This window comes from Trichomonas vaginalis, chromosome IV (assembly GCF_026262505.1).
Source record: "Trichomonas vaginalis G3 chromosome IV, whole genome shotgun sequence".
NCBI classification, from domain to species: domain Eukaryota; phylum Parabasalia; order Trichomonadida; family Trichomonadidae; genus Trichomonas; species Trichomonas vaginalis.
In genome coordinates, this window is record NC_067206.1 from 10,012,978 (window position 1) to 10,025,767 (window position 12,790).

Here is a 12,790-nt window from a genome sequence, read left to right on the forward strand (position 1 = left end):
CCTGTCAAAAAAATTGAGAGAATGTCAAAAAAATTGAGAGAATGTCAAAAAAATTGTGTTGTATCGTTTTTAATAAATTAAAGTGTATATAAATCTTTATTTACTTAATTTACTTGCATTGATTATTTCGTCAATTACATTAGTATACTTTTCAGTTGTTATTCTCTGGAAAACAGATGTATGTTCAATTCTTATATCTGAACAATTTGCAATCAAAGCAGGGAGAAGGAGAACAATTGATTTCTCATCAAAGATATCTCTGTTTGAATCCAAAGTCTCCTTAATTGCTCTGAAAGGCTGATTGTTCTCTCTCACCAACAAGAAAACAGACAAATAACAAATGCATTTGCCAACTTGTGAAACAGTCGCTTTGTTCAATATAGCAAACAATCCTTCTATAATAGTAAATAACTGCTTCTTCCGACTGAATGCAAAATTGACAATACATTTAAATGTCACTTTTTCAGAACTAACGATCTTCCAACAAATGTTTGAAATTGAGAGATTCATTAAATGACTTACGATCAACGCGAAATCATCGAAATCAGAGTAAATGTATTGCTCGATTTCTTCGTTCTTCAACCGCATCAAACTGTTCTTTAATCGTTCACCATATGTCGTGTTTACATAATCGGTTATGTCACTTTTCCTTATTTGGCCGCATACTTCAATTATATGTTTTGGATTTGAGTAAACATCGGACGATAACAATAATGTTTGTATGTCACTTTTTGGAGCATTTCTTTTAATGAACTCCAAAACTAAATCTTGGTCTATGTAAGTGATGAGCGGTTTGACAGCAAAAATGGTCGAATAATCGTCTGATTTCTGGAGTATGTGGTTTATCAGAAGATTATTGTTGTTTCTAACTGCAACGGACATGACACTTTTTGACAGTTCCGGATATTTGTCGAAAAGAGCGAAATAATCGAACTCCGGAGCCGTCGGCATCTGAGAGATCGCGAGGAGAGCGAATTCCCTCTGTTTGTGTTCCGATGAATTTGAAACAAGCATGGAAATGATTTTATCGGATGAGATCTTCGATACTTGCCTGGAAGGAAGCAAAATATATGATGATAAACTAAGTAACATGAAATTGTCACAAATCATGTTTACATCGGCAAAAATTTTTTGTTGGCAATTTTTTGTCAAATCGTCATTGACAAAACCGTTAATTGTTTTGATCATTTCTAAGTATTTCTTGCTGTCTGAATCTTGTGGAACATAATTGGATGTGGAACCGATTGTTGACAAAAGTGACAAAAATTTGACAGTCAGATTTGTATCTTCATCATTTTTAGCGTATTGTTTAGCTGGTTCGAACTGGAATGTGTTGAGAATTGTAATTGCTCTGCTTGCGGCTTTTTTAATGACCGAAGAAGTGGAATTCATTGCGGAAACTATTGAATCTAAGGAATCGTGAGCTCCAATCTCGATACAGACTGCACAATGAGCAAATACTGATGAATAGGAAGTAACTTTCTTGTCATCGAAGTCGAACATTATTTTTAATTTCGCCAGTGCATCCAGTTGTGAGTGATTTCCTTTAATTACTGACCTTGTTAACTCGAATATAGCAATTTGTTCAATGATTTCTTCAGCATTACTGCGTGATTGTGGTAAAAGCGATGAAAAACTGTGAATCTCCAGCTCATCATGCTCTGGTAGTGTAGAAGCAACAAGGAGATATGGTATTGCTGATAAGGGACGCATTGTTGATGGACATCTCCTGATAAAATTAAGAAATGACTGTCGCCACTGAAGAAGAGGAGCGGTGAAGTTCCTCGTGTCACTTTTTTCGGTTTGATCTTCCTGAGTTAAGAGCATGCACTGAGCGATGTCCATATCTCCTGGATATGCATCGGCAACAGCAGCCCAGTTTATCTGTCCGGATGCTCCAGAGTAGAAATTAGTGAAAACTTGAAGAACAAACGAGATATTTTCTCTTGTCTTAGGACGTTTTTGCATTTGGAGGATACCTTCGCGTATAATATCTCTTATCTTTTCTTCCTCGGCTTGATGAATGTGAATAAAGAGTTTTTTGAACTCAATAATATCTGCTCTTATTAATAATGAAACTAATGTATGGCATCTTGAGAATCCGAGCTTAGATATTGAAGAAAAGTGTGGTTTGATGAGTCTTGGATTAACTCTAGCAACATTTTCAAGAACATTTAATGCAATATCGATATTTCCTGATGAAAAAGCCTTTTCTACAGCATTACGGAATGCTTCTGGTTGTTTGTCAACTATCAGGGTGTAAAACGGTAGAGAAACAACAGGAGGAAGCTGAGATAATATTTTTGGAGCGTCATATGGATTGGTTTGGCAGAAATGGAGTATTGTATTGTAAACTCTTTCTGGGGATTTGGCCTCATTCAGGTTTTTGATGTCAACAAACCACTCTTTGTACAATGAATAAGGTCTGGAAAGGGAAGGAGCTTCCGAAAGGCTTAATTCTTTGTTGTATAAGCCTCCTGTAGATGATTCGAAGTGATGGATTGTAGAAAGTGGCATCTTTTGTAATTTGACAAAATCTAAAATCGCAGGATGAACTGATTTGAGTTTTAATAGCGGTGCAAAGGATGATGCGAAGTTTATAAGCCAATCACGCATGAATCCAGAAAGTATTGCTGCTAAATTCATGACGTATTCAAATAATTCACGAACAAAGTTTTGATCTTGAGAAATAAGTGATGTAATTGAGGTTGCATATGCAGAAAATTCGAGAAAATCATCATGTGAACGAGCTGGGTAAACAGAGTAAAGAATTTTAAGGCATTTTTGCGTTTCATGTCTTAATGAAGCAAAACGAAAAGCAATTTGACGAATATATCTTTGACGTTGGTTAAGTGATTCCAAATTTTGTATGCATTCTAGCATTAAATCGAGTTTTTCAGATGATTTCATAAAATCTTGCAAAAGTTGATTTGTATAGATTGAATTATCCATCATATTTACGAATAAATCTTTTTCGCTTAGGTATTTCATGAATATATCATGAATTTCGTTAACTTGTGTAATATTATTTGCACTGAGTAAGAATCCTGATAAAAGTTCAATGTGTTTATCTGTAGATACATTAGCTAAGTCTAATTGCTTGAGCTTATTAAAAGCAACTTGGAAACCACCATTCCTTGATAAGAAATCAAGAAGACGACTAGCATCATTAGAAGGATCATCTGTTGGAATATCTTCAATTAATATTTGAAGATCTTTAATTTTCTGTTGAATCCGTGATGCATCAATTGTATTCATATAATTTTTTTTTTTGAATTTTTGAATTTTTTTGACTGCTTGTTTCGATGTTTAGAACCTCACATTCTTGGTAGGACTGATCAAAAATATGTTAACATGGGTTCCATGAGAATTATATGCAAACCCAACTTATTTAAGATGCCTACTTTAAATATTTTTAAAATTAATATTGAATTTAAAACAAAATCTGGATTCTTAGGAAAAGAGTTTCATGGCATATGATAATAACGCTTATAGAATGTTACGTTAAATCGAAGAAAAAAAAAAATCTAAATTTATGAATACAAACAATTTTAGTAAGGCTTAATATTCTTATAAACAATTTTTGAAGCAGATATATTTTTGGATCTTGTTTCTGATGAATCAGACAATCCCATTGAAAACTTTTTATCATGTATAAGCAATGCTTCATCTTCAGGTTTAATCTTTCTTCTGAGATTTCTAACAATCAGTTCCATCTTTGCAACTTCGCGTTCTTCTTCTGCTTTAAGTTCAGCATATTTATTTTCATATCTAAACTTAATATAATTTAGTTCTTTCTCTTGTGCTTGTTTCAGTCGGAGCAATTCACGATTAAAATCGAGTTCGTATCTGAGTTTTTGTTCGTTTAAGTCATTGAACTCGAGCCAATCGGCAATATCTCTACACTGCTCAGCTTCGTCAAACATTTCGGCAGATAAACATTTATTTTCTTTTGTTCTCATATCGAGGGTTTGCTTGCTAAGTTTTCGATGACTTGGTGGAAGTTCTGATGGCCATGTCTTTTCAAAATCAATAATTTGTTCATCATGAAGGTTTTCCATTTTTTGAATAGCATTCATATGTTTTAATTTCATCATTTGCTTATAGCTTTTACCATTCACAACAATAAAATCTTCTGGTGTCAAAAGAGCAAAACAGGCTTTAGTCGTCATCGTGTTTAAGTCAGTTTACAATATCGTCCTTGAGGACTTTGTAAGTTTGTTGTTATAGAATTATATACTCAGGGTTTTTAGTCGTAATAGTATAAACCACTATGTCTTCTGCCATTTACTTAGCAACTAAATTTTAATGAAATGTTGTGGTCGTCAAATATTTTTATGACGTCTGGGAAACTATATTTTAAATTCAACGTTTCACCTCCTTTCATAACGTATATCTTGTCAATGGCATTATATGAAACACCACAGCAACTAATGTCGGGTTCTATTTCTTTGATGTTTATATCGTCTGCCTCTGTCAAAAGTTTCAATAGTTCTTTCAAAACTTCATGAGGTGCAATGACATATGAGTTCACTTTTACAGGGTTGTGTTCGACCAAGTTTAACATTATACTTAAAGCTTGACAAATCTTCTCCTGAGTTTTAAGTTTGTCTTTAAGTTGTTGGTAGTCGTTTCGAATATCTGCAACAGAACTTAAGTCTCTGCTAACTTCAGGGTATGTTGGTTCTTTTACAGGAACTATTTGTTATACCATTCGTCTTCGTATGGTTTCCCCACTTCAACATCTCTTTCTTTGACATTGACAACAACACTTTGACTGTTTGTTTGAGTTGGTGAATTTAACTTCACATCTGCCACCGCCATTAAACCTTTTGAAACACTTACGCTTCTATTTTTCGGAAATGACATTTTACTTAGAATAAAAAGATGGACGTATTCGAGTATCTCTTCGAATTGAAGCAGAACAAAGTTTACACACACAAACAATACAAATACATTGACAGAATAGTTCTTTATACAAACAATGGTAAATGTTATAGAATAGCAGTCTTTGCTGAACCAAAATATTTTCATAAAGCAAAGAAAGTTGTATAACTGAAATGGTGAAAGTTCTTGACGTTGACAAAAATATAACAACAAAACTTACAGATATTTCTAAAGGTAAGTTTATAATACAATTTTATGTCAAAACTGGTGTCATAACTATTTACGATGAGAGAAGTCAGTTCAAGAACAACTTACTGACCTGCTGCCAAAATCTGCTCAATGGAAGCTGTCGTTATGCCAATCTGAGGAGCCCCAGCAGGTTTCATCGAACGAATCTTCAAAAGAGCATCTTCCGTGAAAAGTGCTATTGGTTTTGTAAACTTCTTTGCTTTCATTCATCTGGACCGTCTCTGTCACCAGTATATTGTATTTGTACAGTACCAACAGTTGAAATACCACCCATAAAGTCTTCTGAGTCAGCAAATGGAATGCCAAGCCAAAAGTTTGAACGGTCTCCATTTGTATATTGAGTTTTTTGAGCTCCTGTATGGGTCCATACTTTCACATATGGCATAATAGAACTTTGCATTTCAGGGTTAATGGTTGTTGTGAAGTTGTTGTTAAAGTTCATAGCATCTAATGTCAAGTTGTATGACCTCATATCTTCAACTGTGGAATATTCTTCTCTTGGATAATATTTGCCATCTATGTTTATATGATATTTAATACCGGGGTTGTAGAAACAGAATAGTCATTTATAGTTCGTCTTGAACAGTAACAACATAGTATCTGCATGTTTCATCGCAGTTGTTAAAGCAATATCTGTTCTTGCACCTGGGTCAGCACTTTGGTTTCCAACTTCACCTGCAAAGTCTTTGACAGATATTTGGTGTATAGGGAACATAAGTGGAACTGCAATATATTTGGCAGCTAAAGCATTTGAAATATCTGGGTCCAACATATAGACTGCAAGTCTGCTTTCTATTCTCTTGCATTCAAACTTTTCGCATGTAAACTTAACTGGGTCCCAAGCAGTTCCAGCAGCATTTGAAATAATAGTTTACTTCATTGTTGAAGTTTGAGAAACCAAAGTCTAAGTCAACTTTGTCTTTGCAAAAGTCACAGAACTTGGCTCCACCAGTTCCAGCTATAGTAATGCTGAATGGGTCTTGTGTTGGTGCAATGACTAAGTTATTTTTGCTTGGAGTAAGTTCGATAGAAATTTTTCCTGCCCAGTTGGCAAGTATCTTAAAAACCTGAAGATGAGGAAAGATGACAAAGGAACTCTAAGTTTCAGTTTTACTTTAGTGGCAGCAGTTCCATCTGAACCAGAAAGGTTAACATAAACTCCTGGAACGTTAGGGTCAAGTCTTCTTATTTTCTCAATAGTTGCATACTGGTCTGTTTGTTCTCTAGCTTGTGGTTGTACTGAGTTTCTCAAAGCGAACCATTCATAGTTTGCCCATGTTACTGTTTGAACTAAGTCAGAGTTAGAATATATCTTATATCCCATGAAAACTTCTGGAGCATATTGGTATCCGACATAGAAAATTCCATTGCAACCTTCTTTGTCAGACAACTTGGCAGAAGGTTTTATTTCAATGTCTTGTTCCACGTATAAGAAAGAGTTGTCAATAGAAATTATATGAAACCTGTCGCAAGCAATATCTACTGTTGTTGAAGAACCTTCTCCAAACTCACCTACGTTTCCATAAGAAACAGCAGTTGTATATTCGTAAGTTCCAGGAACTATTTCTGACCTTCTAATGGCATTGTCGCATTCGTTATACCATTCAGAAACATTTCCGTTCATGGCATCCAAAACTGTTGGCGTTATATTCTGAGCGGCGTACATTTCATATGGGTAAAAATATAGAATAGTTGGATTTATTTGTCTAATAGAAACCCACGTGGACCAAGCTTTACTTTCTTCCTGACTGAGTTTTTAACTCTTCTTTTTCCTTCATTGCCCTCTGCTTGAAGTTGTTGCATCTTTGCATTATGTTCATCTAGTATGTTGCAAATTTCCCATGTCCTTTTTGCCTTTTGGCTCTGGTCGCCCATCTCAGGTAACCTATATCCTAGAAAGAGTTTGTCATAGTCTGTATTTGAGTCTTCGCGTATTGTTTGCATGACTCTTTCCTGAGTTTCCGGTTCAAGCTCTTCAAACAGTGCCTGTCCATATGGAATATGCTCGTTTCCAAATATATGTTTTTGTAGCCATTCTGGTTTTCTTTCCATGTTACCAACTATATCTTTTGTGAATGGGAAAGCTTTTACCCAATCTTTCAGTCTTGCGTCGTTTATTTCTGTAGTTGGTTTTATTTTGTCAAGGAACATGTTTTTCAATACTAACATTTCATTTGGTACTGTCCATTTGAGTTTTCTTAAATATTCATCCCTTCTCGGTTCATTGTCTGCAAAGTAAGTTTTTATGACATTTTGTAAACTTTCGTTTGCAAGGTCATGTACAATAGGTTCTCTTCCTTCGCTGTCCATAACTTTCTTTCTAAACTCTTCACCAAATATACCATCTCTATGGTTCTGTGTAGTTCTTTGAGATAAATGTTTTAGAACGTCAGGTGTTATATTTCCATCAGCCATGTTCATTTCATACTGGTCCAAAATATCTGCATCTTTCATATCTTTCAATGGCATTAAAGCCGCGCTGAAAATACCAGCTATATCTGGTTCACCATTGACTTCCATTGCGTCTACAACTTCTTGGAATTGTGGTTGTAAGTTTATGAACACCTATCCGGGTTAGCTTTATGACCCCATCTCATTGTAGTTCCATCGTCTGCAGAAACAAAAGTAGGTTTGTTTCCATCTTGGCTAGGTTCTGAATGAACTTTAAACAATGTTTATTTCTATATGTTTTGTTGAAATTTAACCTTTTATTTTCACCGAGTTCATCCAAAGATTGAACGTTATATGCTCGTAAGTAAAAAGGATTGTTGTATTTGTGTACACTTTCTTTCAGTTCTTCCATTCTATGCTGGATATTTTCATCTGATGTTGGAGTCTTTTGTATGTCGGCGAACATTTTTCGATATTCTTCTACTATGTCAGCCGAATTTTTCTTAGACTCTTGGAAAGATTCCATATTCCCCGCATACACTTGTTGAGGGTCAAGATTTTTCGGCTGTTCCAAATCTTCATCTAGTTCTGTGAAGTTAGTTTCCAAAGGAGGGACTTGTTTGTTTCCTTCAGGCTCTTCTAGCTGTTGTTGCTGAACTATTTCTTCCATGTCTTGTTGTATCTGAACTTCTTCCTGTGGAGTTTCTTGTACCTCATCTGCTGGCATTTCATATATTCCGAGACCGTTTTTAAAAAGTTCCCTATCTAAGTCATCCGGACTCATAAACCTTTCTCTTTCGTTCCGTCTCTATTTTTTACGCGTTTCATGAAGAGAGTTGAATTATCGTTTAGCTCTGACACCAAATATCTTGAGTAAATTCAGTCATGTCATTTGGATGATATGCTATTAAATCATATCCCTTAGCGAGCTTGTATTTTCCAGGTTTGAAATTATATCCCATTTGGTGCTGAACCATAAAGCTAAATAGGTTCGGTCAGTATTTCCTTCCTTGAACTTTCTAATAGCTTCTTATTATCTGTCACTAAAGTCAAGAGTATCTGGGTAACCATAATTTTCCTTAAGCATTTTTAAGAATTCTTGGTTTCCTTGTTCTCTACTTCTTTTATGTCCTTGCTCTGTTTGTGGTTGTTGCTGTGCAGTGTTTTGAACTGTTGGTTGTGGTGCAGTGTTTTGAACTGTTGGTTGTTGTGTTGGTTGTTGTGTTGGTTGTTGTGTTGGTTTTGGTGCATGCCTGTGTCTGTGTCCATGTGACGATGTAAATGTTTTAGGTAGTCCTGGTGCAGGTGCTTCTCTTGGAGGGTTTGGTGGTATATAAGTTCCACCAGCTGGCACATATGTTCCATCTGCAGCATAATGTCCTACCTGACTTTTCGTTCTTAAGAAAGCATTTACTAGGTCTGTTTTGGTGTGTTGTAACTCTTTTTCTTGACTTTCCACAACAGTTGCTCTAACGGCGTCATAGGCACTTTGAACTGCCTGTCTCGTTGCTGCATCTGTTATTTTCGTCATATTTTGTGCTACTTCTTTTAACTCTTTGTCGAACCTTCAGACTTCAGTTTCTTTTCAGATGAGAAGTCGTTCACTAGTTTCACCTTACTATGAAGAGCTTCGAAGGCGTTCTTAAAGTCAGCATTCATTAAAGCTTCATTTGAACTGTCTTCATCCGCTTGTATTTTTGTCCTTATTGACCCTATAAGTTGGGCTGCTTTAGCGTTGGCTTGGGCATCTAACCAGTCATTATTAGCTTTTATATATTCTGCGCTTTTCATTGCCTTTTGCATGGCTGCGTCGTTATTTTTACTTTCTTGTGCTAAGTTTTCATACTGTACGGTTTGGTTTTGCAACTGTAAAAGTTTTTCTGCCTTTACATTTGCTTCAACTTCTTTTTTATACTCATCGCTATCCATATATGTCTTCAGGGCTTTTTGTTTTATTTCTTCATCTTTCAGTACTTTATATTGAGTAGTATGGTTTTTCAAATTTATAACATCTTGTTCCATTTTTGCTACTTCTGCTGCTTTTTCTGACACTTTTTTCGCATATTCCTCTGTACTTAGTTCTTTCAGTTGTTCTTCTTTCTTCTTTTTCTCTACGTTTAACTCATTGAGTTTCTTTGTGTGTCTGTCATATTCTAGTTTCTTTTCGTTTTCACTTATTTGTTTCTGTATGTCTATGTTTGACTTTTTGACATCTGTTATTTGATTTTTGAGTGAACTCAAATTCATTTGACTTTGAGGGTTATAGGCTGTTCCGTCTGCAGCTCCACCATAGCCTGCCATTTTCGCTAAAAGTGCCGCTCTTAAACCTCCACTCTGTGCACCAATAACTCGGTTTAAGAGCATAGGATTGCTTGACATTTGTTGCAACATAGTGGGGTCATTCAGCATTTGTTGTTGCAACTGTTGTTGTGGTGTCAGTTTTACTTTTGGATGTTTCAATGCTCCCTTCCTCTTACGTATATTCTTACGTAGCTTACGTGGCATTTTAAGTGAAGTTAAAAAGCGGCTTTTGACAGATGTTTATATGACACTTTTTGTTCAGCACAAAAAACTACTCGGTCAAAGTGTTGTCAGTTTTGTAAAATAACCGTCCTATCTCCGTGCCTATGACGAAGAAATCATGAAAATTCAAGAGGGTAGAAAAGAGGTTAGAAAAGAGGTTAGATCTAACCTTCTACCCTAAATTATATTTTTGGTCATTTACACTCATTACGAAGAAGTCTTGACAAAACATTTACGTTCATGTTTGACAAAACATTTACGAAGAAGTCATGAAAATTCAAGAGGGTAGAAAAGAGGTTAGAAAAGAGGTTAGATCTAACCTTCTACCCTAAATTATATTTTTGGTCATTTACACTCATTACGAAGAAGTCTTGACAAAAACATGTACGTTCATGTTTGACAAAACATGAAAACATATATAATTTGTGAAAAGCGACACAAAAAAGTGTCACCGGCTGGTCGGCTTGGGGTTCGGTCCTCCTCTTGGGTCTTGGGAAAAATTTCTTATGGGCTAGAGGGCGCAACGCGCCCGGAAGGCCATCCCAAGAAAAAAAAACTTCATTATACCAAACATCCTCAGGGCTAGAAGGCACGAAGTGCCTGGAAGCCCCACTTCCTTTTTTTTTTTTTTTTTTTTTTTTTTTTTTTTTAAAGCCGCGAGCGAAGCGATCGGCTTAGTTCGAAGATTTTGATTCAAATCTTTGCTGATCTGTAATTCGCGGAAGCCGCGAGCGAATCGAGCGGCTTAGGTCTAAGATTTTGATTCAAATCTTTGCTTATATTCCTTAAATTCTTTATGAAACTCGCAACAGTTCCATAAAAAATTTTAAATTCTAAACTGTCGAAATTACCGATCGGTAATCACACCCTTCACGGGTGTGTCACTTTTAGCTAAAATTACCCCTACTCTTAAAAATTTTACAAAATTGGATAAGGGAATATTTAGAATTTTTGGCGATCCCTTCCGTTAATTCACCAATAAACAAAAAAATATATTTAGATAACTTTTGCCTCTCTAAAATTTCTAAAAACTGATACTCTGTGTTGATTTGGTCTAGCGCCATTTTCTACTGCAATCAAATTTTTAATAGCCTTGATAATTTACAAAATGTCAGATTTGTAAAGTTATGTGAGTCAAATTTTCTATATGAAAAAAAAGACTTGTTCACGGAAACTTCTTTTGTGCAACTTTTTTTTTGTTATTTCAATGATCTACTGATCCCATGAGATTTTTCCAAAATTTTATTGAGATATATAATTTGAGTTTTAAATTTATGGGTCGCTTATGTTTTGGCGTCGCGATGTAAACTATTCAATTTTGAGAGGTTTACACCATTTTTTCAAAGGTTTATGGCGTCGCAAGGCCAAAATTGAACAATTTACATCGCGACGCGACGCCAAAGCACTTTTTTTTCCAAATTTACTAAGCATTTATGGCAAATTGATACTAAACTTCATCATTAAACATTAATTGCTGTTTTCATAGATGAACAAGTACTATCAGGTCATCGAAAATTTGAGTAAAGTAACATTGTCACAACTCCCTAATATCGAATTCGAATACTAAAAGAGCTGCACCCCAACCAACAGCTATGCGACAAAATGAATTTTTCTTCGTAAAGTCTCTTATTCAAATTTTTGAAAGAGACTCGCTCAATATTGAAGCAAAAAACGATAGGGAGACTTTACGTAGAAAAATGTGTTTATATATTCCCATCATATGTCGGAAATTGAGACGAAGTCTCAATTTCCGACATATGATGGGAATACTTGAAGAATTTTCAATTTTTAGCCTCTTTTAAATTGAATGCAATTCAATTTTTGAGGCGACTCATTGAAAATCCGTCAAGTATTTACTCATTAGATCATTGCTATTTTGTGAAATATCGATTTTTAGGATATTTTAATAGATACATATCAATTTAATTTTTAATTATGATCATTATTTTATGATGATTTTGAAGCAAAAAATACAAACTAAAAAGTGATGTATTAACGTCTTTGATATTTTATGCACTCTTCAGCGAATTCAGAATATTTAGATGAAATAGTTCAGAATTTAATTATGGGAATGCATATATCTAGAGTTCCTCCGAAATGTTTGCCATTTTTGCATGAACCATTGTTGAGAGAAAAACAAAATGCAATCAAACTTGGTCGTGCTGACATTGTCAAGAAAATACAAGAAGTTACAAAGCAATTAGATCAAGCATGTATCGATTTGAAACGCAAGACAAATAAAAAGCCATCTAGGAAAATTTCTAACAGTTCATTTTCATCAATTTCTTCGAATTCTAGAAAAAAATCACCAGATAACTCAAACTACGTAAGAAAGCTATTAGAAGGTCAATTTGCAGAACTTACTGATCCAAATTTAATATCTCAAATTATCCCAATTTTGAAGAAAGAGAAAAAAGATGCAATTGCAAGTGGCAAATATCATTCTGCTAAGGTAATTACTGATATGATTGCAGAATTTAAAAATCGCTCAACCGATTCAATTTGTGAAGGTGAAAAAGTCGAAAAATATATGTCATTGCAAGCCCAATTAGCTAGAGCTGAAGAAGAACTTAAAAATACCATCGATTATTATACTTATCACAAGCTAGAGAACAAACAGACCAGTATGCAACTATTGAGAAAATAAGAAGACTTGACCCTAACGTTCCAGGAGTTTATGTTAACCTTTCTGGTTCAGATGGAACTGCTGCCACTAAAGTAAAACTGAAACTTAGAGTTC

General features: G+C 34.9%; 4 protein-coding genes across 4 annotated transcripts, besides 5 other annotated features; all 4 read right to left on the bottom strand.

Annotated features, from left to right (window-relative positions):
- Positions 1-53: 53 nt before the first annotated feature.
- On the bottom strand, positions 54-3,282 carry TVAGG3_0062210 (uncharacterized protein; the record flags this gene model as incomplete). Its single annotated transcript, XM_001320723.1, has 1 exon — positions 97-3,258. The coding sequence occupies one exon, from the start codon at positions 3,256-3,258 to the stop codon at positions 97-99; it is 3,162 nt and encodes a 1,053-aa protein (XP_001320758.1).
- Positions 3,283-3,551: 269 nt separating this feature from the next.
- Positions 3,552-4,105, bottom strand: TVAGG3_0062220 (uncharacterized protein; the record flags this gene model as incomplete). Its single annotated transcript, XM_001320724.2, has 1 exon — positions 3,552-4,061. The coding sequence occupies one exon, from the start codon at positions 4,059-4,061 to the stop codon at positions 3,552-3,554; it is 510 nt and encodes a 169-aa protein (XP_001320759.2).
- Positions 4,106-5,240: 1,135 nt separating this feature from the next.
- Positions 5,241-6,748: a mobile genetic element.
- Positions 6,749-6,834: 86 nt separating this feature from the next.
- On the bottom strand, positions 6,835-7,656 carry TVAGG3_0062240 (protein of unknown function, DUF4106 family; the record flags this gene model as incomplete). The annotated part of the gene is made up of 1 exon (XM_051221429.1): positions 6,835-7,656. The coding sequence occupies one exon, from the start codon at positions 7,654-7,656 to the stop codon at positions 6,835-6,837; it is 822 nt and encodes a 273-aa protein (XP_051106415.1).
- A 1,684-nt stretch (positions 7,657-9,340) lies between these two features.
- On the bottom strand, positions 9,341-10,032 carry TVAGG3_0062250 (protein of unknown function, DUF4106 family; the record flags this gene model as incomplete). The annotated part of the gene is made up of 1 exon (XM_051221430.1): positions 9,341-10,032. A coding segment is annotated over one exon (692 nt), but the record flags the coding sequence as incomplete, so codon positions are not given.
- An 897-nt stretch (positions 10,033-10,929) lies between these two features.
- Positions 10,930-10,959: a mobile genetic element.
- Positions 10,930-10,959: a terminal%2Cinverted (terminal inverted repeat of MuDR-3_TvMULE3 transposon ID:TVAGG3_0062260).
- Positions 10,960-11,342: 383 nt separating this feature from the next.
- Positions 11,343-11,408: a mobile genetic element.
- Positions 11,343-11,408: a terminal%2Cinverted (terminal inverted repeat of MuDR-1/Phantom-1 transposon ID:TVAGG3_0062270).
- Positions 11,409-12,790: the final 1,382 nt, after the last annotated feature.